This window comes from Octodon degus, unplaced genomic scaffold, assembly GCF_000260255.1.
Source record: "Octodon degus isolate 3935 unplaced genomic scaffold, OctDeg1.0 scaffold00127, whole genome shotgun sequence".
NCBI lineage: Eukaryota > Metazoa > Chordata > Mammalia > Rodentia > Octodontidae > Octodon > Octodon degus.
In genome coordinates this window covers 5,155,906-5,183,018 of record NW_004524703.1, presented here as the reverse complement: position 1 = coordinate 5,183,018, position 27,113 = coordinate 5,155,906, and the positions used below count along the sequence as shown (strand labels likewise).

The 27,113-nt window shown below is 37.7% G+C and overlaps 1 protein-coding gene across 1 annotated transcript in view; it reads left to right on the top strand.

The window, feature by feature from the left end:
• The window catches only part of Lyst (lysosomal trafficking regulator), a 289,805-nt gene that overhangs the window by 242,043 nt on the left and 20,649 nt on the right, over nt 1-27,113 (top strand). The window contains exons 43-46 of the mRNA XM_023700860.1: nt 4,268-4,498; nt 9,912-10,101; nt 12,814-12,950; nt 22,144-22,242. Coding sequence (XP_023556628.1) covers nt 4,268-4,498; nt 9,912-10,101; nt 12,814-12,950; nt 22,144-22,242 — 657 coding nt within the window. The remainder of the gene's footprint in view (nt 1-4,267; nt 4,499-9,911; nt 10,102-12,813; nt 12,951-22,143; nt 22,243-27,113) is intronic.

Here is a 27,113-nt window from a genome sequence, read left to right as displayed (position 1 = left end):
TGTTCTATTTTAAAATGGCATTTTCCTTATTACATACAGAAACAATTCATATGCTTCACTAGAAAAATATATAAAGTTTAAAATAAGCTTTGATGTTACCACCCAGAGATAAATACCAAAAGAGAAATTTAAAACAAAGCTTCAAAGGGCCAGGGAGATGGCTCAGTAGAATAAGTGCTTCCCTAAAAATAAGCTTCAGTATCACCATCCAGAGATAAATATCAAAACCACCTTCCAGCAGGGCATGATGGTGCATGCCTGTAACCCCACTTGGTTTTTGTGTGAGTGTGTGTGTGTGTGTGTGTGTGTTTTGTTTGTTTTTGTTTTGTTTTTGTGGAACTGGGGCTTGAACTCAGGCCCTTGCACTTGCTAAGGAAGCACTTATTCTACTGAGCCATCTCCCCGGCCCCAAAATACTTCTGAAGTGGTTTGTTTGTTTGCTTTTTAATCCCAACACTTGAGAAGCTGAGGCAAGATCGCAGTGAGTTCCAGGCCAGCCTGGACTACACAATGAGTTCGAGGCCAACATCAACTACACACAGAGACCCTATCTCAAAAATAGAAAAACTTTCAGACTTGTTCTTTACATATATATCATTCCAATACCATAATAATATTTGGTCACCTTTTCCTCCCTCTGGACAATGTACTTTCAAATTTATTCAAGTCATTAAATATTCTACATGATTTTTGAAGGCTATTTATTATCCTAAAGTACAGCTATATGACAATTTATTTAACCAGTGTACTGTCATTGGATATTTAGTTAGGATTTGTGGTTGAATTAAGATGAATATTCCTAATGTTATTTCTTTATGTATGTCTGTACTTCTTTAAGATAAATTCCTACAAGTAGAATTGCTACTTATAGAATTGCTACAAGTAGAATATACTTCTTATGTAAAAAAGTGACAGAAACTTTTTGTAAAAAGCAAGTACAATCAGCAGTTTAAAACTACTATTGCTTCCTTTGAGAAAAGTCAGCTTTATAATGCTGATGTTAGGTCTTTTTGCATTTGTTTGGTTTTGCAGATTTTTGTTAAACCATCTACTTTTATAGATTGTCTTTTAGAAGTAATATAGTATACAGATGTACATGTACGTATCTATTTTAGTTTGGGTTCACTTATGTAATATTTTGTAAGAAAATAAAGTTTGAGTACTTTTTTTGAAAAAAAAAAGGAAAGAAACTTATATCTATTCAGGAAACATTTGTTTTGCTGGGCTCTAGGGAAGCAGAGGCAAATAGGACAGGTAGGATTATGAAGAACAGTGGGATGGATGAGCCTGGACCTGGTGGTCAAGTTCCATCGAGGCCTACACAATGAAAAGTTTCAAGGAATGGGAGGTTTAAAAGGCAGCTTATGAGGAGAAAGATAATTCCTAATACTTCTAATACAGCTCAATATAAACACAACAGATTATGTATTAATGCACTGCAAGAGACATCTAACTTCATTGTTTCTCTAATTTTAAAATTAGTAGGTTGATAGACTAGATCTTGGTCTTACAATAATTATTATTCAGGTAGAGCCTCAAACTTGTAGTCCTCTTGCCTCAGTTTACCGGAATGCCTATACCACTATGTCCCTCTATTTCTGAGCTTTGTTATGCCAGAAATTCATTCACAAAGCCTAAAAATAAATTTCTCTTCAGCCCATTTTTCTAACTATTTTGGATATCTTCAAAGTAATATAAAATTAAATTCCTTATGAGATTTAGGGTCTAAAAGAGAGAATACTATTCAGATTTACTGATTATTCTACTAGAAGATATATGTATGCTTTGTGTAATTTAATAAGCATAGTACATTTAGATTGGCAAATATTTATTTTGTATGTAATGGTAGTAGGTACAGAAGGAAAGTATGGTGAAGGGTTTGTTTTTTTCTTCTCTCTATCTTGATTCACTGGCTGGACCCTGTCACAAGAGAGATCAATGCTGGATTGTGTTGGATTGTTTTACTGAATTCACACACCTGTAGTATTTAGATGCCAATGAAATACCCATTTCTGACAGGACTAAACAAAAAAATGGTATACAAAGGAAGGACCATTTTGTATCTGTATATGCAGAATAGTTAGGATAGATATACAGCTACTTTCGCTTAATTCAATGAGAAGAAAGGTTTGTACTAATAGTGTTTGGACAGGATATCCTGTGTGCATCTTGTACTATGGATAACCACTAAGAAGATAACAATGTACAATGTATTAATTATTAAAACTGTCTTATTAATCAGTTTTGAAACTGTCTTATTGCTACTTGTTTCTCAATAAAATAAAAGAAAAAAAGAAAGAAAAACAAGAGAAATCAATAGAAGAAAAGCATACAGAATTATGGTAGAGCAGAAGGAGATGAAGCAAATGCCAGGAGCTGAGGGAAATAGTGAGGGATGAGGGCCCACATTCCTTCCCATGTGACATCATCAGTCTTTGAAGTTAAGGATGCTCCTTTCCTGATAGAAGGAGGACACCTCTCCCCTTTGGGTCTTCTTACCTGCTTCAGGAAAGACCAAAGGGTCCTTTTCAGGTTTATGACACCTGCTTCAGGAGACAGCCAGAGGATACTTCTTGCATAAGCTGTGCCTCACATGCCCCCAACTTAAAATAGTCAGTGTGCCAAGGGACTGTGTCTTGGGGTAGCATGTCCTAAAGCCTATTTAAGTGTAAAATAAAGGTCAAGGTACAGGTTTAACTTCTGAACTTCATAGTTGATCCTAAAGTGCAACTTTTAGAGCAACTGAGCATTTTAATGTTGACCTCAGTATACTCTGTGCCTATTATATTGCTCCATCTTTTCAGTTACACATATTCTTATATAAATTCACATTGAAAGTATTTGTAGACTAAAATATACAAGGTACTTTCCATCTGACTAGAATTCCTTTTACCAATTTTTGGTACTTGGATATTTTTAAAAGGATATAGTTATATTGTTGTTCTCAGAAGTTGGAAAAATTCAGTCTGGGGCACAACTAAGAACAATGAGTAAAAACATAGCCTGTGAATCCAGAATTGTGTTCATATCTTCATTCTGTGGCTCTGCCACTTGTGACCTTAGGCAAATAACCAAACTTCTTTATAGTTAATTGTATACATTTATAAAGTGAATGATAAAGCCAAAAACATATATGAGGACTTAAATTCATATAGGATAATGCCTGCCACCTAATTAAATAGAATAAGTGTTAACATTTTTAAAGGTATATAGAAGTGCCTTTGCTGGGCATGGTGGTACATGCCTATAATCCCAGCACTTGGGAGGCTGAGGCAGGAGAATTGTCCTAAGTTCCAAACCAGCCTAGGCTACAAAGTGAGCTCAAGGCCAGCCTGAACTACATAGCAAGACCCTGTCTCAAAAAAAGAAAGAAAGAAAGAAAGAAAGAAAGAAAGAAAGAAAGAAAGAAAGAAAGAGCCTTTATTTTTCACTCACTAATATACAGATGCCATAGAATGTAAGGAAACACCATTTTTACATAGACTTAAATATATCAATCTTCATCTAATTTTTAAAAACACAGTAAGTCAAGTAACCCTCTGCATGGCTCTGCTTAGATAAACATTTTAGTACACATTTGATCCTTGGTGCTGGAGTAGAGCTTGAGGGCAGTAATGGTGAAGACTGTATACCTGGAGTGTCTCTGAAACTTTATTTGGACACTTAAAGGGTGTTATATCTAAACTTGTAAGTAAAGCCTGCTGTAACAGATTCAGTGCTAAAAGTATAACATGGCAGGTGTGGCACCGACTGCTAGCTTTAGCAGCAGAGAAGGAAACACAGTGCAACCCCTAGACCTAGCAAGTGATAATGCCCTTCATATTAATAAATTTGGAATATTAAAGAGTTTGGAATTTTTTATTAAAACCCAAATTTACTTTTGAACTACCTGCCAGCATTGCATTTTAGATTCTTTTTGCCTTTTCCTATGTGTCACTTTGAACAAAAAACTTTAGTAATTTAGTATTATATATGAAATCTTACATAATGTTCCCAGGCCCTAAACATACCTAATAGGCTCCAATCAGGTAAGATATGTTATTTTTGTCACTTGTCAGAAGCATTGATTATTCCTAGTCTGATCTCAGTAAAGCTATTAATGAGAACTAGCCTTATCAAAAACATTTCAAAATAATTTGCATTTGAAATAGAGAAGAGTAAAACCATTGCCTAAACAATAAATCGAATTGTTATTTCCCTTTGGTGTTTTTACCAAGTCTTACTTTCTAGTTGTATTACATACTTCGTATCCTTTATTACTCTACAGACATATTTTGGGATGGATGTGTCTGCAGTAGAAGATCCAGTTCAGAGACGAGCACTAGAAACCATGATAAAAACCTATGGACAGACCCCACGCCAGCTGTTCCACACAGCCCATGCCAGCAGGCCGGGAGGCAAGCTCAACATTGAAGGCGAGCTTCCTGCTGCTGTCGGGCTGTTGGTGCAGTTTGCCTTCCGGGAGACCCGGGAACAAGTCAAAGAAATCACTTACCCGGTATGTCTTTGGGATTTCAGTAGAGTTCAGCAAAACCTGTAGGACAACTCCTGCAGTGCCAGACCTATACTCCAGAAACACAGAAACTAATGGCCTTAGTTTGCAGATATGAGCAGGACAGGCCCAGGCAGCTAAAGCAATGCCCAGTGTGGTAAATGCCATGCCAGGGACAAGAAGACAGAGTCTGGAGAACTCAGGGGGATAAGGATGGCTATGTCAGACAGTAGTGTCTCCAGGGAAGGGAGGGGGAGGTTATTACCAGAGAAAGCCATAACACACTAGGATTGTGCAAGCAAGAGAAAAGAATGATTTCATTCTTCTTGATGGCTCAGTAGTATTCCATTTTGTAAATATGTAACGTTTATCTGTTGATGGGCATGTAGGCTCTTTTTACAATTTAGCTATTGTGAATTGTCCTACTATAAACATGGATATGCATGTGTCACTGTAGTATGTAGTCTTTAATTCTTTCAAGTATAGGTAAATCGGGGCCGGGGAAATGGCTCGGTATAATAAGCGCTTGCCTGGCAAGCACAAGGATCTGAGTTCAAAACCCCGGTTCCACCAAAAAAAAAAAAAAAAAATTTGGGGTCCTGGCCCTAGCTCAATTCTTTAAGGGGCTGCTTCCACCAAGCTGTCAGCCTCAGGTGGCTCTAGTTCAATCCCCACAACTCTCCAGTCAGCCACACAAGCCCTGAGGGCATTCGGAGGAAAACAAAACAAAACAAAAAAAATCAAGTATAGGTAAATAATGTATTTCTAGAAGTTTTTAGAATTTTGCAGAATATCCATACTGATTTCCATAGTGGTTGTACCAGTTTACATGCCCACTCTAGCAGCCACATTAGCTTTTTTTTTTTTTTTTTTTTTTGTTCTCAATGATAGCCATTTTGACAGGGGTGAGATGGAATCTCAAAGTAGTTTTGATTTACATTTCTCTAGTGGCCAAAGAGGTTGAACTTTTTTTATACTTATTGGCCATTTACACTTCTTCCTTTGAGGACCATCTATTCAGTGAATGTTCCCACTTTTTGACTGAGTCATTTGATTTGGAGGGGTAATTTTCTTCAGTTTTTTGTATATTCTATGGATTAACCCACTATCAGAATAATAGCTAGCAAAGATTTACTCATATGCTATAAGTTGTCTCTTCATTCTTTTTTCTTGCTCTTTAATTTGATGTGGTCCCATTTGTTGATTTTTGTTGATGTACTACAGTCTTACCAACTGTGCCCATGGCTTCAAGTGTTTCCCTTATATTACCTTTCAGGAATTTCAAAGTTTTTGGTTCTATATCTATGTCTTTGATCCATTTTTCATTTGATTTTAGTACAGAGTATGTTATGGTTTGTATCTAGATGGTCCCCGAAAGCCTCATGCAGTCATGGGGTGGATTTCTAGAATTTGTGATTTATTCATAGTCCAGTGTGGGGGTTACAGGTGTGAGTGCTGCACCCACCCCAGGGTGGGTAGCCTGCAGGCCACTTAAGGAAGGGAATGAGGATTGCTCGCACACGCCTCCCTTTTTGCTCTTATTGCTTTTACTGTTTTCCACCACCATGAACTGTTGCCCTCTGCCTTGGGGCCAGCTGAGTATGAACTAAAACCTCCACAAGCTGTGAGATAAATAAACCTTTTCTTCTAACTCTGGGCATCAGGTATTTTGTCTCAGCTATGAGAGAAAAGTAACCAAGACTGGGTGAAAGATAGGAGTCTAGTTTGTATCTTCTGCAAGTGACTATCTCCTTTTACCAGCACCATTTGTTAAAGAGACTGTCTTTTCTCCCATTTGTATTTTTGGCCCCCTTTTCAAAAAATCTTGTGGTTATAGGTACATAGGTTTTTTTGTATCTTCTCCTCCATGCTGTTGGTTAATTTGGCTATTTTTGTGTCAGTACTATGTTGTTTTGTTACTGTGGTTTTGTAGTATAATTCAAAATCTAGTGTTATGATGCCTTCCACTTTGCTCTTTTCGCTAAGGACTATTTTGACTATTCTGAGTCTTTTCTGATTCCATATGAATTTTAGGAGTGTTTTGTTCTGGTTCTGTGAAGAATGTTGTTGGTATTTTAATACAGTGAACTTGTAGTGTTTTAGCAGTTTGGCCATTTTCACATTAATTTTTCCAACTCATAAACAAGGGAGGTCTTTTCATTTTCTAAATCCTCTTTTGTTTATTTCTTTTAATATTCTATAATTTTCATTGTAGAAGTCTTTCACCTCCTTGGTTAGGTGAAATGATATCTAGAAACTTGATATTTTCTAAGATACTGGGAATGGAATTGTTTTCCAAGTATTCTGGAATGACTTGTGAGTGCAGCCTGCTTCCAGCTCCCTCACAGTTTCCTGTAATAATACTTAAATGTATGAGACAGAACCTTAGGTACAAAGGTTTTATATCAAACATGTATGTTAAATATAAACAAAACTTATTTAACTAGTAATCTTTTTTCTTTTGATACTGGGACTTGAACCCAGAGCCTTTCCACTGAACTACACTTCCCTAGTTTTCTTTGTTTGTTTTTGTTTTGTTTTTCTTTTTCTTTTGCAATAAATTCTCACTAAGTCTTTAAGCTTTTCAGGCTAGGCTTAAATGTAGAATATTCCTGCCTCAGCTTTCCAGAGTACTAAGGTTATAGGTGTGTACTACCACCTCTAGCTATACAACTCAATTATAAAATATTTATATGATGAGACAGTATTGTTTTACTAAAGTCAAAGTGCCAGAAGTTTCATTTTGTAGTAGAATGCTATAGGTTTGACTTTTGACAGCTTAAAAATATTTGGGTTTTTTGTGTTTTTTTTTTTTTTTTTTTTTTTTGAAACAAGATCTCACAGTTCAGGCTGCCCCTGAATTAAGTTTGTAGCCCAGGATGGCCTGGAACTCACAGTGATCCTCCTGCCTCAGCTTCATATATGCTGGGATTACAGGTCTGCACCACCACACTTGGCTTAAAAATAATTTTAACTACTATCATTATCAGGATCATTATTTTTTAATATAATCCATTACTTTAACCTGTCAAAATCATTTAACAGTATATCCAGCAAACCTAATAACTGTAATCTAGTTTACTACTATACTTATTTGTATAGCAGTACTACTATACTACTTTACTTATTTGTATAGTAGTAGCTGTTTGGGTTGGTATGGATAGAGGTGTGGTGTGGATAGAGGAACTGAGTGTATGTGCTGTAGTGAGACTGTGGTACCAACTTGCCTCGTCTCCGCTTCAGGAAGTTCACACTCACTGTTTCCTGTGCCAAGAGATTTTCCTTGCTGACTCCCTCGTCTCATGTAGGACTGTGCTCAGATTCATACATCTCTGAGAGTCTTCCCTGACCCCAGTACCTCTGGTAGGGGCTCTATCATTATCAGTCCCCTTCTTTGTTTTGCTTTAGAGCGCTTAACTTCACCACATGATGTACTGTATAAGTATTTGTCTGTCTCCCATCTAACATTGAACAGAACTCCATGGGGAGAGGATTCTGTCTGACTTGCTCATCCTTGTGTCTCTGGCTCCTTGATGGCTCATGGTATACAGTGGCACTCACTGCTTCTGAATTTGGTGCTTTTCAAGACAGATTACTTGAAGTTTGGCTTACCTCTGCTTCTGAATGGCATTTATCCCACCATATTTCTTTATTTGAGCCATGCAAAACCTTCCACATAGTCACTGCCTCTTGACTCCTCAGGCCTTCCATGGCATCTGCTCAAAATGCAAATATAAGCCCCAAACTCTGTGTCCAAGCACAACCCAGGGGGTTATCTGGATGACCCAGATATGCTTGTGTGGAAACACTTAGAGCTGTATGAGCAGCATTTAAATAAAACGCTTCTTTTATGCAAACTGTGCTATAAAGCAGTTGCCAGTGTACCTGTGTATGTAATTAAAAATAAAATTTATACTTTGAAATTCACATGAAAGGAATATTGGGGCAGGGAATTATGAAAGATAAATCATAACTTATCTCAATTTTAACACTGATGGACCAAAGACTTTAGAAAGAGAACTAGTTCCCGAGTGTTGACATTGACCTCTCTGCTCCCACATGGACATTCCTGATGCCTCTCAGCTTTTCCAAAGATGCTCAGTGTTTTCAGACTACCTAAATGGCCTGACAGATGTAGTAAAGCCCCTAATTGCCATTATTTTTTAAAACATGGTATGCAGATGAATGATGCTTATCTTTTCATTCATTTGAAAAATGAAAGGCAAACTGCACTAAAAATTATTAGAAATTTTTTTGAAATAACTGAAATTTGCTTAGTATATTATTTTTATTAGACCAAAAGTCTCTGAAAAGTTGTAAGTAAATACCTAAACTCTTATACATCTAGTGCAGGGGCCAGGGATTCGATCCCTAGGCCTGCCGTGCCAGCCCCGCCCCTGGGGCACGCTGAGACAACAATTGAGACTGGGTATGGTGGCACACGCCTATAATCCCAGCTCTTGGGAGGCTGTAAACAGGTGGATCACTATGAGTCCGATCTAGTAGTGAGACCCTGAACACCCTGTAGACCCTTCCCTCAAATACAAAACAAACAAACAAACAAAAAACTCTTACACATCTAAAAGAAAATCCATTTTTAAAAGATTAATAAAATTCAAAACAGTCAAAAAGGAAAACAGCAACAACCAAAAGAAAAAAAAAAAATTGTTGGACAGGCTCCAAAAAGCCCTAGTTTCTTCCCTCTGGATTCCTTTGTGATCGTTTTTTTACTTGGAATCTAGGGAAATGTTGCCACTGCTATCTGTGGCAAGTGTGTTGGTGCCTTTTCTGTCACCTTCTTTCACCATCTGCAGCCACACCTTACCATGCTTGGACCACTCCTTCTCTAGAACTTACTAGTATGCTCTAGAGCATCTCCTGTTCTAGTCCTCCTGATAAGGCTCCATCACTAAACACTTTTCCATTCATCCATCTACTAAGAAGCTTCTACCCCCAGCACATAGAGAAGTCAATGGTGTTTCCTGTCTTTAGGAGCTCGGAGTTGAGGGAGCTTTCCTGTGTTATGCATGCTTATAAGATTTTTTGCCATCCTTTATATATATGGCTTGTCATATTTCCAAAGTATTGTCCCCCTTATATATCTACTTTAGTTGAGATATTTCTGTGAGACTAGAAGAAAAGTGCTTAGTAACATTTTCTTTCCTCTGCTAGAATTTTAAGAAATTTTGAATTATTAACCATACATTTTCTTACAAAAAAAAATGCCAGAGCTGCAGAATAAAAAACAAATAAGGAATACATTTGTACATGCTAAGGATAAGAAAGTAAAAGGTGTGAAATAATTTTTGCTTGTAAGAGTTTAAATCAGATTTTCTCTTTGTTTAGAATTTAAGTTAGAAGTAATTCTGTACTTATTACCTGTTTAAAAGAATCATACTTTTTTTCCCCTTGGTTTTAGAGCCCGCTGTCATGGATAAAAGGCTTAAAGTGGGGGGAGTATGTGGGTTCTCCAAGTGCTCCTGTTCCTGTGGTCTGCTTCAGCCAGCCTCATGGAGAAAGATTTGGCTCTCTGCAGGCTCTCCCCACCAGAGCAATCTGTGGTTTATCCCGAAATTTCTGCCTTCTGATGACCTACAGCAAGGAACAAGGTAAAATAATAAAACACAATGAAAATCACCCTGAAGATATCTTCCTTGAGATTTGCATGTTTTCAGTTCATCTGTACTGTTATTCTGTTTGACTTCTGACATTTTCTTAATCCTTAATGAAAAACTGCTCATATTTCTGGTTACTTAAACAAAATAGGAATTAAAGCATAGTATATTAAAAAATAAAAATTAAATGCAATGCCATTTAATATAATGAATGAAGGAGGAGCCTATGGAAGGCAGCAACAGTGGTAGCAGCAGCACCACCTATGAGTAGGCGAGGGCTCAGCATAGCGGCATGCCATGCACTGTGAAAGCACAGCGGCCACTGAGTCTCCTTCTGACCTTGACATGGGAACCAGTGGCTCCAAACCTCAGAGCCTTTGGTCCTTCACCTCCCTGGCAGGGGGTGACATCCCAGAGACTGAATGGGAATCCCCTTTGTATTCCCATTCCATAGCTTCATGTTCTGTGATGAGGATGGGGACTTGGCTCATGAGTTCTATGAGGACACAGTGGTCACCAAGTAAGCCAGGATGCAAGCTGAGCTGAGGCAGATGTATAAGAACATGGATTTCCCTGTGATTCTCTATGACATGTGAGCATGGTGTATCATAGACACGAGCACCCACTAACTCAGGAAGAAACTTCCAGGCTCAGGATGTGGCTTCCACTGAAGAGCCCAGGATGGGACCACAATCCTGAATGAATTCCATTGGCTCAAAACCTTAAGCTGTGAGCAGGGCAGTCTCTCATATGTACTGGATACTAGTTTGTGTGTGAACAAGAGATAGTTGGTGGCTGGCAAAGGCTAATGGCAGATTCACCAGCACACCTTCCCCAGGAACCCCATTCAAGATACATGGCAGGGCATATACTGGTGAGGAGTGTGTGGTGCCTGATTCCTTGCCTGGCCTGCTCTCTTCCAAGCTTGCTTAGGCTCCAGCCCTGCTAGAAGCTACAGCAACTTTACAAGCAAATTCTGCCTTCTTCCAGCACCTAGGCTATGGAAGCTCTACTCAAGTGGGAACTTCCTTCCCCTCACTTCCTTTAACCCAATCAGAGCATTTCAGCCATTTGCTATCTCATTTCCTCCTGTATTAAATAGAGCCTAGGGACAGCACCAGTGTGATTCTTCCAGCCTACCTACCATTTGTCCCTACTTTCACATGGCCAGTTTGCTGGCAGGTAGTAGGAATAGAGACTGGTATAATTATCTTTTCCCTTTCACAAGGTTTGGCTAATCCCTCCCCAATGCAACTACTTTTTGTCCTCTCCCTAGGTAAGAGGGTACAGGCCAGAGTCAGGACAGACTGTGGATGTCTATGTGAATGGAGAGTTGCCCCAGATCACCTATTCTGAGCCTCTTTCCCCTTTTGCACCAGCTCCTGCTCCCCCAGTTGGGAGGAGATTGTCCACAACCCTGTAATAAAAAACAATACTAGGACCAGTACCGGTAGTGCTGTGAGGAGCCCACCATTATGCCCCTGCAGTATCCTCGCCCTTTCTGGATCAGCCAAAGAAAAGTATTAAGGTCCTTTGATAGGGACAGAAAGAAGAGTGAAAACATATAAGGGGAGAGAGAGAGGAGAGGAGAGGAAAGGAGAGGAGAGAAGAGAGAGAAAGAGAGAAAGAGACAGAGAGGAGAGAGAGACAGAGACAGAGAGGAGAGAGGGGAGAGGAAAGAAAGGAAAGAGAGGAGAGAGGGAGAGAGAGAGAGAATGAATAGAAATGTACAGTGAACATTTAAATTAAAAATTATTACAGAAAAGACAGATTTCCATCTATCTCCCTCAAAATACTTCTTTCCTTTGAACATACTTATGCCATTGTTCTTGACATTTTCTGAAGTAGTTCTGAAAGTCCTCAGTCACAAGTCTTTATGAGGTGTAATTGAAGATACAGTGAATGCTCCTGACAGGGGCCACTCAACAGAAAGGCAGGCTTGTAAAACATTACAGTGTGTCTTCATCCACTGTATTATCTGGATCTCATGCCGTGCAACTTCTGCTGTCCCCCAAAGTTAAAATGACTTTAAAAGGTAAACATTTTCAATCAGTTCAGGACATCAAAGCAGTCATGACAGCTTGACCAAAGACACTCATGAAAGAGAACTTCTTCAGAAGGTAACAAGAATGATGGAATGAAAGTGTGATTGGAGAAAGAGACAGTATTTTGAGGGCAATAATGACAGTGTGTTTTTTATTGTAATAATTTTTTATAATTGAAACATTCACCATCTTTTTGATCATACCTTCTGTGTTCTCCTTTCTGTAGAAACTTCTGTTTAGTGCATCTCAACTCTTTTGTTGTAAACAGGTGCTTACATTTGGTTATTATTAGAAACAGGTGCTTACATTTGGTAGTATTTAGTTCATATTTATTTTTTAAAGGAAAGGTATCTCAGAAAATGGATAGAGTAAAATTGACTATCACTGTCCTTTATTTTTGAAAAAATCTGTCCTGTGTTCTAAGTCAAATAAATCCCAATGAAAACTACACAAGAGAAAAAAAATGCAATTCCACCCTTACAATTCTCTTAGTACTAAAGGATTAAAACTAACTCAAATTTTTTCACCTTGAGGAGAAAAAGATGGTTCCACCTGGAATGATACTCTTCTGTGTAGACTTGAGCCTGTACCCTGCCATTGTTTCGGCCGTTGGCAAACCACTGAACAGTTGGAGTTTGATGCTTTTATTCTCCTTCCCGAGGTGTGAGAAGCATGAACAGCACTGACATTCAGTGGTCGGCCATCCTGAGCTGGGGATATGCGGATAACATCTTGAGGTTGAAGAGTAAGCAGAGCGAGCCCCCAGTGAACTTCATACAAAGCTCTCAACAGCACCAGGTAAAGTGTTCTGTGGAATCCTGTATATAATTAAGTATGGTGATTACAAAGGAGTTGAAGTGACAGTACTATCAAATCTCCTACCACTAGTCTAGGTAAGAAGCTGATGTTTACAGGTCTTACAGACTTTCTTATACTGCTCTTTTGAGTATGTCTGAAAATTCATTTTCTGCCCATTTCTTTGTTGAAAATGATGATCATCTGCCAGTGCCAGCCAAGGACACAGTATTTGAACAAAATTAACACTGTTTTCTTCCCCATGTCCACTTGCTTTTGCTACTAGGTCATTTTCTGTAACCATTTTCTGCAGCTTCTCTTTTGTTACCTGACTTTTCCTAAACATATAGGTTTTCAGTATCATAATGTAGCAGAAAAACATTAGGCCTCCAGCCCTGTGGTCCTAACTGGCCTCCCAAACTTATGTTCTATGTGGCCTTCGGCTGGTGATTCGTTCTTTCCAAATTTGGCTCTATTCTTTAAAACTAGGATAACATAGACTAGGCATGGTGATGTATGCCTGTAATCCTAGCTTTCTGGGAAGCTAAGGCAAAAAAATTTCAAATTCAAACTCAGCCTGGGAAACTTAATAATGAAAATGTTTGTGACATCTATGGAATTTGAAAGCTGTAACTTCCATGCATGCAGTGCTGTCTTGGTTGTTAGGGCTGTGACTTGGTGTGCAGTCTTTGTCTGGCTTTCCATGGGAAGTTCTCTTCTCTCACCCTGACTCCCATTACTTTTGTAGCAGCTGCTGTTTGTTCATGTGGCCAAAAAATGTGATCCATTCCCTGAACTCTTTTTAAATGGGATAAACTACTTTTAGGCAGTTTTCTCCACAAAAACAAGGCAAGCAATGACTTGTTTGCCTAAGCTGAAAAAAACAGTTATCACCAAGTGGTATAACCTGACTCACCAATAAACTATCAGAACTAAGAATAAAGAGACAGTGAAAAGTAATCTTATTAGAAATTTGAGGGGGCCAGGGAGATGGCTCAGTAGGATAAGCGCTTGACTGGCAAACGCAAGGATCTGAGTTCAATCCCCGGTTCCGCCAAAAAAAAAAAAAAAAAAGAAAAAGAAATTTGAGTTTTTTAAGTTTTTAAATATATCAGCTAAGATTAATCAAAGCATTATATATATATATATACATGTATATACACACACATACATATATCCAAACACAGAAATTATAATCATAAATCATAGCACAACTGGCAGTATAACTAAATTGGAAAATGAGTCTACAAAATAATAAAAACACAAAAGTACATTATAGAATAAATATGTCCTGTTCCTTATTCTCTCCTGTTTAGAATTATTAATGTTTGAGGGAGAAAAGGGAAGTAGGTGCCATGGAAGTTAGGAATGTCTTCTTTCTATTAAAATATGGTAACATAAATAGATGTATGACCAGGTGTAGTTCTCTGCTGTCCTCAGTAATCTGGGTTTACAAACACCTAGACTTTGTGGTGAAAAGGCGAAAGAAACAAATAAATTCCTCATCAGCATTAATTGAATGACAGAGCAAGGTTAAAGATACACTGATGGCAATTTTCAGCCGACATCTTCATACTTTTCATTAGGCATTTTTTCTATTTGTTTAAGAGCTGGCTACCTCTAAGTAACTCATTATCATTAGGAGGACTTGCTATGAAGAGAAGGCAAAGAGGAACAAATGATCTCAAGGGTTTTTTTTTTAAAGGTGTTTACTACACGGTCTACAGGGTCTCACTATACAGATTGGTTTTGTAGTGATCTTTCCTATTTTCAGCCTGCCAAGTGCTGGATTCCAGGCGCAGGCTGTGCTACCCAGTCTCATTCCTCTCAGTGTGCCTCTGGGGATGAGGCCCGCTGACAGGCCAGGGATCAAGCCTCCAGCCCCTCTGTCTGCTAAGCAGCACTTTTTTTTTATTGATGAAAATCCAGTTTAATTCACACTAATGAATTTCAACCATTACACCTTGCTGATTCAAGCAAATGCAAATCTTAAAAGTAATAACAAATTTGAAATGATAAAAGGAAAAAATTACATTATAATCATTCAATGTACTGTCATTCTTAAAACAAAAAAAAGTCAGAGTTATATGGGATTTTTAAAAATGTGGTACAGGGCATGAGAAAAAGTTGTCAACAGTTACCTGAAATAATAGTTTACAGAGATAGTTTACTCCACTAGGGCTGGTTCCTTATCTGCCTGTACTGGTAGCTAGTGGGACTCCAATCTAGGCTGCTTCTCTTCTCCCTGCTCTGGCTTCTCCCGCTCCCCTTTTCCTGTGGCTCCTCCCCTCTCTGGAATCACAGGGCTACTCAGAACCCAGCCAGCTGTGTGGGCTTAAGCAGGCACTTTAATTCACAGAGTTATCTGGCTAGCCCTCTTGATATACCTGGCCGGCCCTTTGAAGTTTTCTAATTTATTGCTATATTTTCTACAGTACAAAAACAAGCTTTTGTCTGTTTCTTTTTGTCATATAAACTGTTAATTTACCACATGCAAGTCTTGAGTCTTGAATAAAGATTATTTTAAATATAGCCCTTTTATATCATGTGATTTTATTTTCATTAAGATATAATTGACGCTAAAGTCAAAATGGATTAAAGATCTAAACATTAAAACAGAAACACTAGATCTCCCAAAGAGAAAGTAGGAGGAACTCTTGAAGACCTAAAGGTAGGCAAAGAGTTCATGAACAAAAATCAAATCACCTGGGTAATACATGAAAGAATTAACAACTGGGACCTCCTCTTATTGAGAAGTTTTTGCATGTCAAAAGAAATTACAAACAAAGTGAAAAGACAACCCATAAATTTGGAAAAAATCTTGACTAATAAGCACTCAGACAAAGGTCTGCTCTCTAGAATTTATAAAGAACTAAAAAACATTAGGGCCCCAAAATTTAAAAACCCAATCCAGAAATGGGCATCTGAGATGAACACACACTTCTCAAGGGACAAAATTAAAGAAGTGAATAAATATATGGAAAAAATGCTCCACATCACTAGCCATCCATGAAATGCAAATTAAAACAACACTGAGATACCATCTCATCCCAGAAAGAATGGCTATCATAAAGAAATCAACCAACAACAAATGTTGGAGAGGCTGTGGGGAAAAAGGAGCCCTTCTCCACTGCTGGTGGGAATTTAGAGTGGTGCAGCCATTATGGAAATCAGTGTGGAGACTCCTTAAAAAACTAGGACTGGAAATCTCATTCAAGCCAGCTATCCCCCTACTGGAAATTTTCCTGGAGGAACTGAAAATGTCATATCATAGCGATATATGTGGACCTATGTTTATAGCAGCACAATTTGTGATAGCCAAATCTTGGAAACAACCAAGATGCCTGTCACATGAGGAATGGTTGAAAAAAATGTGGTATTTTTATACAATGGAGTATTACTCAGCTATAAAGAATGATAAACTTTAAGTATTTGTATTTAAGTGGATGCCACTTGAAGATATACTCATAAGTGAAATAAAACAGACACACATGTGTAAATATCATATAGTTTCCCTAGTATAAGAACTTAAAAAAAGAAGTAAAAATAGAAAGGTATAACACAGTTAAAAGGAAAGTGAGAACTTGAGGACTGGGCAACAAGGAGAGGGCAAGGAGAAAAGCTGGGAAACAGGACAGGGACAAAGCCATACATTTATATGCACAAGATGGGCAAGGCAATGATCCTGAGAAACATCAGCAGGTTTTTGAACCTAGCAGTTAATTGGTAGGATTCTCTCCCTGACTAACTTATACATGCTGCCACCTATCAACCAAGCAGCTGCACTGAAGATAGCAATGTGTAATAGAAGGGTCATGCTTGGAATGCCTGTCATTCTGGTCTTCTAACTATGTATTTCTTGTCATGACATACCAATTATTACTATACTGTCTCTCAAGTAAATGTTTGTTTGTTTTTTAAAAAAATGGGTAATAAATGAAAAAAAGACACAAGGAAAAAAATGTCACAGGACTGTCCTGCTACAATGCTGTACATGGTTAGATTTGTAAATTTCTGTGTAAAAATATGTAACTGTTTATTCATATTCTTTAAGTATTTTTCATTTTTTAAATTTTTATCTCCATATTCTGTAGGGACTTAAAGTTTAACATATCAATACTTGATGGAAAATACCTATTCCATGTTATGCCTAAGATGTTTGATATTCAGACAGAGTGAGGTTAAACCCAACTGTGTATGTTGTAGGGTAATAATAAGCTTCTTTTCTGGAGGGTTGACAACCTAAGTTTGCAGATCAAAAATTAGAGAAATAGAAGGGCTGTAAGGACATCCAACTTTTTGACCCTAGCCTTTCAAGGTCAGTGAAGACTCAAGACATAGGAGAACCTAAACTATAATATCATGTAACTCAGTTGTGTCCCAAATTTTCTGATCAAGGAGATTATGGGGACACAGAGCAACGTGGTTGATGACAGAGTGTGCCTAAGGAGATTTACATGGAGAGAAAACATTCTCTCAGGCTTTCACAGAGAGCAAGTTGGTCAAGCAATGACCATGACTCATCCACATGGCTGACACTGACAAAGGATCTGCAAACTGTGGATACTTGACTGACCTTATCAGATACAAAAGTTACATTTCTTGTTATATAGGTCTTGCTTTATCTTGATCTTAACTTTCCAGCAGAAAAGTATAAAAATGAGGTATATAAAGTAAATCCATATTAATATGCTGAGCTGTGAAAGGCTCAAGTCAACAACTTCAGTGGATAACCCGCTACTATGTGGACTGCTGGACTGTGTTGGATTGTTTTTGCTGAATTCATGCACCTATAGTATTTAGATGCCAATGGAATACCCATCTCTGACAGGAATAAACAAAAAAAGGGAATACAAAGGAAGGACCATTTTGTATCTGTATATGCAGAATAGTTAGGATAGATATACAGCTACTTTCACTTAATTCAATGAGAAGAAAGATTTGTACTAGTAGTGTTTGGACAGGATATCCTGTGTGCATCTTGTACTATGAGTAACCACTAAGAAGATAACAATGTACAATGTTTTAATTAGTGAAACTGTCCTATTAAAAAAAAGATATAATTGACAGTACCTGCTTAAGGTACATAATTCAATATTTTGATATACATTGTGAAATGATTACTAGAACAAGCCAATTAACATATGCATATCATCATACAGCTGCCCTTTGTGTGTGGCAAGAACATTTAGGAACCACTGTCTTTACAAGTTGTAAAGATACAAAACCATGTGCTTAATAATAGGTGAGGTGCTGCCCAACATGGCTCTAGAACTTGATCATCCTGCACAACACACTTCTCCCTTTTGGCCCACACAACCCACCTCCCACCACAGCAACCCCCTTCTATTCTCTGCTCCTATAAGATTGGCTTTGTTAGCATCTACACATGCCCAAGTTGAAGTATTGTTAGTTTTTTCTGCCTGACAGTTTCATCTGGTACAGTGTCCTCTAGATTTGTCCATGTTGGCACAAATGACTTTTTTCCCATAATTTTATTGATAAACAAATAGCAATACAGTTTCAATAATTAACACATTGCATACATTCTTCCTAGTGGTTAATTGCTGTACAAGATGCAGACATGATATCCTACTTACAAACACCATTAGAACAAATCCCTCTATTCATTAAGAGAATGTAACTATATATGTATCCTAACCACTTTGAATACACAGATACAAAATGGACATTCATCTGTATCCCCTTTTTTTGTTAAGTTCCATTATTTGAATATTATAGGTGTGTAAACTCAACAAAATATTCTAAAATAGTCCAGTAGCCCATAATAGTATTGGGTCTTCTGCTTCACTGGCAATGTCAGAAATTGTTGACCTGAGTCCCCTACATCTCAACATACCAGCATGACTTTACTTCTTATATTTTGTTTTTATACTTTTCTGCTGGATGGTTAAGACCAAGGTAAAGCAGAACCTATGCAACAAAAGTTGTAGCTTTTGGGTCTGATAAGGTCAGTGAAATCCCCTCAGGATTTATCCTGAGATCCTGTACCTCAGATTATAGATCCTTTGTCAGTGTCAGCCATGTGGATGAGTCACGGCCATTGCTTGGCCAACGTGCTCTCTGTGAAAGCCTGAGAGAATGTTTTCTCTCATGGGACTCTCCTTAGGCACACTCTACATCATCGATCGCTTTCCTCTTTGGCCCCATAATCTTCTTGATCAGAAAATTTGGGACACTACCGAGTTACATGATGTTACAGTACAAGTTCTCATATGTCCTGAGTCTTAATTGACCTTAGAAGGCTAGTGCCAAAATGCTGACTTTCTTTGCAGCCCTCCTTTTTCTCTAATTTTGGTCTGCAAACTTAGGTTGTTAACCCTCCAGAAGACAAGATGATTGTTATTACCATACAACTTAGGCTGTTAAACTTAACCTCACTGTCTGCATATCAAACATCTTAGGCATAATATGGAACAGGTATTTTTCATCAAGTATTGATATGTTGAACTTTAAGTACCTACAGAATATGATAAAAAAAACATTTAAAAATTAGAATATATTTTAAAATATAGGCATAAAGAATTATATACTTCTTATGTTTACACATAAGTCCAAAAATCTCACCATATACAACCTTGAAGCAGGACAGTCCCACAATATTCCTTTTCCTGTCTCTTGCTTCCATTCACCACCCCCTTCTTTTTGAACAACCATCTACCCAAGAGACATCATAGCAGCAACTGGCATGTCATGACAAGCAGCCTATATTCAGAAGACCAGAATGACAGGCACTCCGAGCATGAAACTACTATTACAAATTACCATCTGCAGTGCAGTAGCTTAGTTCACAAGTATCAGCATATATAGTTAGTCAGGGTGAGAATCTTTCCAATTTACTGCTAGATTCAAAAATCTTCTGAAGATTCTCAGGATCATTGCCTTGCCCATCTTCTACATATAACTGTATGGCTTGACTTATTCATGTTTCCTAGCTCTTCTCCTTTCCCTCTCTTGATTAGTTAGTCCTTGAGATCCTGCTTTCCTTTTACTTGTATTATACCTTTCTATTTGTATTTCTTCTTTTGAGTTCTTATACTAGGGAAACTATACGATATTTACACATGTGTATCTGGTTTATTTCACTTATGAATATATGTTCAAGTGGCATCCACTTCAACATAAAGGCTTCGAGTTTATCATTCTTAATAGCTTAATAATACTCCATTGTGTAAAAATACCACATCTTTTTCAACCATTCCTCAGGTGATGGGCATCTTGGTTGTTTCCAAGATTTGGCTATCACAAATTGTAGCACAAATGATTTTAAGACTAAACAATGAACCATTTTATGTATACACATTCTATAAAAATTTAAACATTGCATAATTACTCATATTGTGTAAAATTTGGCACACAAATAACTTAAAAGATGGGACAGTGCTTTCTTAAATCTTTTTAGCAAAAGGGCATGGTCCAGATTCTTATAGTAAAGTATTATATGATAAAATACTTCCAGTGAAATCACTAACTGAGCCAGAATATCATAGTTTCTTTTTTTCTTAGAAATATATTGTTCAAAAAAGTTTTTTAAGAAGAAATATTTTTTCACACATTTTTCCTTTAGTTGAAGAAAATTTATTTAGGATATTACCATATGAAGAGCTCTGAGAGCTTATTTGTATGATCAATTTTAATATTGCCAGAGCCTAGAGTTCTGCTGGCCCTTTGCCTTTTGATTAGGGTCATAGATGTAAAACATCTTCCTCTGCTGGTTTCATTCTCTTCTTTATAACTGGTTGATAATGAAAATTTCTGAATTCTTAACTATAGTCAGTGAAAGCTGAAAGCAGACCCCAGAAGTGGTATCTTAGCCTTCCTTTATGTTCTTTTTTTTTTAAAAATGACACTACATTTTGGATAATGTATAAGGAAAACAAAAGTTGACATTTATTTCACTTACATTATCAGGGACATTCCAGCATTTTTGGTGTTGTTTATTTTTAGTGTATTTGGAAATGTCAGTTTCTTCAGTAGTGAGGACATAATTCCTAGAATGATAAAATAACAAAATGTTTCGAGAAACAAAAAAAAAGTAGCCCATTAAAATCCTGTAATGTACATTAGCTTTTATAAAAGGATCAGGGGCTCCATATGATAATTACAAGACAATGCATTTATTATACATATTTTAAAGTATGTTTTCTTCTTGCAAGAGCAAAAGTTATAAAGGCTCAGTCTTTATAAATAGTTAGAACTAGTGAAAAAAGAAACTCAGAAAAATCAGATTGGATCCAGAAGACCGTAATGGTATACTGAGAATTTAGCCAAATCAGTATCAGCTAGGCATGCTAGTGGGCACCTATAATCCCAAAGCTCAAGAGCCTAAACAGAATTGTGATGAGTTTGAGGCCAACCTGCACTACACAGCGAGGCCCTGTCTCAACAACCACCAAAAAGGAACTGGGATCAGAGAATGTCATTTTCCAATATAGCAGAGACTTGAACACATTTATAGGTCTTGGGAAAAATAGATAGTTTTAAAGAAAGAACAGGGGTTCTAAGGACCCTTGCAGATGGGACAGGATTTATCTTGAGAACAGAGGCCATACCTTTTCTGAATCAGGAGAGGCAAGACAATTTGAAGCACAGAAGATGGCCACAAAAGAGGCCCACACAGATAACCTTCACCTTCTCAAGTGTGGGGAGGTGGGGTAGAGAAGGTACAAGGCGAGTGGAGTATTGGGGGTAGCTACTATGAATATGGAACACATCAGAATTACCTGGTACCCAAGAAGACATGCTGGGCTGTGTGGGAATTGACCTAAGTGCATGTGGTGCTTCTGTGGTAAGGACTGAAGGGTTTGGCATCAAGGGAGTAATGCCAACTTTTCTATGTTTATCTTTTCTCCTGTGTCACAATGTAAGAACTGTTAGGAGCAGTACTCCTATTTAGATGTATCTGATTCCCCACCAGAAACCTAAAAAGAGCAAAGTTTGTGAAAGTAACAAGCAGGTAAATAAATGTGTGAAGTACATATTCAACCTTGGATCTAACCAGTCCTTGATAGTTCTGTTAAATTTCTCAGGAATAAATAGACATGTATATATAAAATGTAAATCAACTAAAATAATTTAAGTTTTGTGATCATGTTTTTTTTAAATAGTTGTCATAAAAGCAGAAGCATTTCTTGTGATTTTAAAACATAAAAATCTTTGGTTTGTCCTTTCAAAGGTGACTAGCTGTGCTTGGGTGCCTGACAGTTGCCAGCTCTTTACTGGGAGCAAATGTGGCGTTATCACAGCCTACACAAACAGATTTACCAGCGGCACGGTAGGTCCTTGCTCCTTGTGCATTTGGTTTGGGACTTATGTCAGTGAAGGAAGAAAACCTTCATGAAGTATTATTTGCTTCGTGTAACACTAACTGAAAACATTTGTCGGGGCCGTGGAGATGGCTCAGTGGAATAAGTGCTTCCCTGGCAAACACAAGGTCCTGAGTTCAATCCCCGGTTCTGCCAAAAAAAAAAAAAAAGAAAGAAAAGAAAACATTTGTCATTTGATCTTTTCCCCATTTTGATCTTCAAGTGTAAAAGGCCACTTGTTTTTTTGTTTGTTTGTTTTGCATATCTGATTCTTAGCACTTAAGTTTATTAGGATGATGAAAATCTTGTAGATATAAAAGTCTTTATAAGACTTTTATTTATAAGACAGCTTTCACTTTGTACTTTGTACTTACACTTTCTCATGACATTTTATTGCTTGCCTTGCTCTCAATATCCATCTAAATGTGTAAAAAGATTCTATCAAATTTGAATTGCAAGACTCTATCAAATTTGAAAGTTTGTAAATCCTAATGTTCTGCATTCACATACTCTCATAGTAAATTAAACGACAGCAGAAATCTAAGTAACTTGTCTTAATTTCTATAACCCACCAGAAGCATTTTTTCAATCTATTCACTGGACTGCCATGGTTTAAGAGTTAAACATAAAACAACCTACTACAGAAAAGAAGACATTATGTAATGCTTTTAATTTACTAGCTCCTTTCTTGAATCAACTTGTCTTATTCTCTGGGACAAAATACCTAACACCTACAAGTTCAAGGAAGAAACATTTACTTTATTTCACTTTTTGTAGAGAAAAGTTTCAGTCCATAGTCAGCTGGCTTTAAGACAGGTCAGCATGGCAGAAGGGCATCACAGAGAAAGACAGTCCATGGCATGGCAGGCATGAAGCAGCATGCCCTCCCTCTTTCCTTTTTTATTCCATTCAGACTACAAGCCTATTTGTTGGTGCCACCCACACAGGGTCATCCTACTTCAGTAAGTCCATTATCCACACAAGAACTATGCTGAACCAAAAGGAAACTAATCTAGTATTATGTATCCATGATCCACTCACCTCCCCAAAGCCCCGTCTGTGAGTGAATGAGGCTTTGGGAGTACATCTAAATATAAGCCATAACACAACTGTGTGTGGAATGGTTCAGGGCATGCAGCAAGTTAGTGTGATAATCATCTTTCTAATCTAGAATCTCCTCTGGTGTTTTGTTTTTTTACAGTTACAATTATTTTAATTATATTGCTAAATGTATTTTATGGGGTAAAACTTGAGTTCACAGTATAGTAACTTCCAGATCCTTCTTGCTTTCCTGTCTGAGTTTGTTGCATTTTAAACTCTTGTTGAAGTCCTTTGCCAAGATCCCTGGGGTATAAATGTGACTAATATTTTTTCTATCTCTTAGCCTAAGAAGCTGTTAAGATGTTTTAATCAGAAATAAATGACCCAGTCAGCACCTGAGGGAGACTCCTGTAGAGCTGCAGGAGAAACACTTCTGGAGCAAGAGACTGGAGACCAGGACAGAGCGATCCTGGCAGCAATAGGAAGGGCAGCAGAAGGAGCCAGCAGACAGGGAGCATGTGCTGCAGGACAGGCTCCCACACAGGAGTGGGACCAGCCACTGTCAGGGATCCTAAAAAATTACTGATGGGCAGGATCTTAAGGGATCGTTTTACTATGTAAAGTAAAAAGGAAACAGCATTTCAGACAGCAGTGAGTCCAAGGCCTGGTAACTTGGGAATAGTAAGTAGTTTTCTCGGTCGTTTAGAATATAACCTGCAGGGAAGGAATGGAAAAAATGGGGCAGAAATATTGTGGCCAAGGATGAAGTAATTACACATCATGATAAACAGGAATCTCAACAGAGGGGTCATAAATCCTGTAATGTCTCCTTTTCTCTCCCAGTGGCCTGAAGTGGATTTCACCTCTATAGATCTCTTATTCTCACAGCTGCTGCTGAAGCCTCCACTCTTTTGTGTTTGCCTATTTCCTTTCTCCTGCAGATCTGTTCCAAACCTTGAACTATATATAGCCCCTGTTTGCTATGCACACAAATCATTTTGTACTACGACATAGGTACCTTTTTAAAAACTGGATTCATCTTCTGCTTTTTATCTCCACTTGCTTTTCCCAACACTTTAAACAAGCTTGTTGTTAGTTTTTCTCATTTCTGCATTTTTAATTATGCACCAATATGATATGCATTAAAGATTTTAAAAGAAAATGATTAAGCTTTCAGTATAGTAACACAGAAAACCTTTGAATTTATCAGATCAAAGGTGTAGCTATTATAATTTAAACACAGAAAAACATACCTTCTTTTGGTTTTGAAGTATATGGTAAGCTTATGAAAGATTATATTGTTGGTTGTTTTCAGTTTATATTTGCCTGAAAGCAAGGTATTTTTTAAAGCATATTCATGAAAAGTTTCCTTTCATCCTGAATATTAGGTAATCAAGTCATGAGATTACCAGCATCAAAAAATACAACTTAGCTTTGTAGTTTTATCACTATTTTGTGTTTTTGCAGAGGTTGTTTTCGTTGCTTTTTACCTGAGGACTCTCTCACTATCCTAAGTCCTTAGAGCTGTGTTGTAACACTTGCCTAGGAGGTCCCTCAGGTTCATTCTTGTTTGTTCTGCAGCTTTCACTACCCCCTGAATTTCATCTTGAAGTATTTATATTCTCCTTCAAGTTCTCCTATTCATACAAAAGATAAGCCTGCCCAAGGCCCACCTAGAATGTGCCAGAATTTGTTTGAATTGTCAAATTGTCAGAATTTGTTTGATAGTATTTCCAATGGGTTCTTCTGAAGCACCTTCTTTTGCTAATATAGCATACCTAGTGTTGAGCATAGCAAGTTTCTGGTTCGTTTCTTTTTTTGGGTGCTAGGGATCAAACCCAGGGTGCTGTGCATGAAGGCAAGAGCTCTAACAGAGTCACATCTCCAGCTGCACAGCAAGTTTCTATTGATTCTTCTAAGATAGTGTCTCCTAAAATATATTCTGGATAATGATAAGTAAGTTGATTTTTATGGGATTATTACCATAATTCATATAAGTATTAGAGAAAATATCTTCTAAAAGTGGTAACTGATTTTATAGTATAGTTTAGTTTCTCCTGAGCCATTCTTTCACTGAATAGGTAAAGTAACCATATTATCTTCATGTTCATGAACTTCTATATTCTTGTTCCTAATGTTGATGGTGATAGAAGAGTATATATGGAGCTTGCCCAAGGTTGGAGTGCATTCACTCCAACTGATGATTTCTTTTTTTATGGTACTAGGAATCAAACTCATGATCTTGTGCTTGCCAGGCAGGCACTGTGCTGCTGAGGTATATCCCTGGCCCCCAGGAACAATATTGAAAGGAAGGAGGCCAGTAGAAGATCACTAATGCTTTGAATCATTATAAAGTAGTTTCTAAAATTATCATGTACTCTATGCAGGCCCTATGTTAGTTGACTCTGTGTTATTCGTGTCACAGAGTAAAAGGTGGAAAACAGACCAATGAATCTATATTTTTAGGTTCCTTCTGATGAATGTCTTATGATACAACAGTAACAATAGAAGTAACAACAGTAGTGTAAAACCTCAGGTAAACACTGTCCTAAACCTTTAGAAAAGCACTGTTCCTAAGAGATGAAACTTGTAATTGACCAAGTAGAGCCCTGACTTCATTTAGTTTCAAAGTTGAGGTAACTCATGAATGTATTCAGTGAATTAGAGGTACTTGTTCCATTTAAAATGAGTCATAGAAGAAAAACAAAGTAGATGTGAGAAAAAAATAAAGCCTCTAGAAATGAAATAATGAAAATAATAGCTAATACTTATCCAATTCTTACTTTGCATCAGGCATTATTCTGAGCTATTTACATATTCAGGAGCATTGAATCTTCTCAGCAACACTTGGGAGTACTTTCATTGGTGTTTATTTTCAAGGGACACTCTTGAACACAGACCTAACCATTCTTGTAGCTTGCTCAAGGTTTCACAGATAGTTTTATAATGACCAGTTAAATAGAAGATTGTAGAAGTAAAAAATCGGAAGGCAGATCTGTTGGTAAAACATTACACAAAACTCCAACATGTAATGATAAGAGAGGAAAAGGTGCGTAGGGAGAAGACAGAAGGTCCAGGTGTGGCTCATAGTCACAAGAAGAATGAATGGAAAAAGGTGGAATTTGAAGATAGTGACTAGGAATTTTCCAGGATTAAAACTTATATTTTAGATCAAAGAATCACAAGATAAGTAAGAATGAGTCAAACCTGTCTACGGGACAACCTCATATCCACTGCCCCAGTTTGGCCCCTTCCATGTGCCACCAAGCTTCACCACTGTGGTTGCCTTCTCAGTTCTGGCCTCCAGTCTCCCGCTACTGGAATATCTCCTGCAGGCTCTCAGGGTTCTTCTTAAAATGCTGACTGGAGTCTTAACTCCTGGGTAAAATATTTAGTGTGGTGACCCACCATTCCTGGGGGCAAAATACAGGTCCCACACACCCTAAACACGGGCTCTAATCACTCTGTCTTCCCACCTTTTCTTTCCTGGGTCCTCCCTCTTGGTCCTTTCGACAGTGCCGCTTTCTCTCATGACCTTATTCGCACTGCATCTTCACCTCTGATGCTGCCTGGAGAGCCCTTTCCTTGGCCCCAGTTCTGTCACTTGCCATACTCAGTACCCCAGTGATCCCACCTTTACCTCTCCCTCCAGTCTGAAGATGTGACTTATCTGAGGGTCTTGGAAATTATGCAAAAATCCTCCTTATAGCTCTCACTTATTACTGCCATGGAGCAACTAGAGGTCAAGTCTGTCTTACTCTGGACCCCCAGTTCCTGGATAAACTCTATACATATAAAT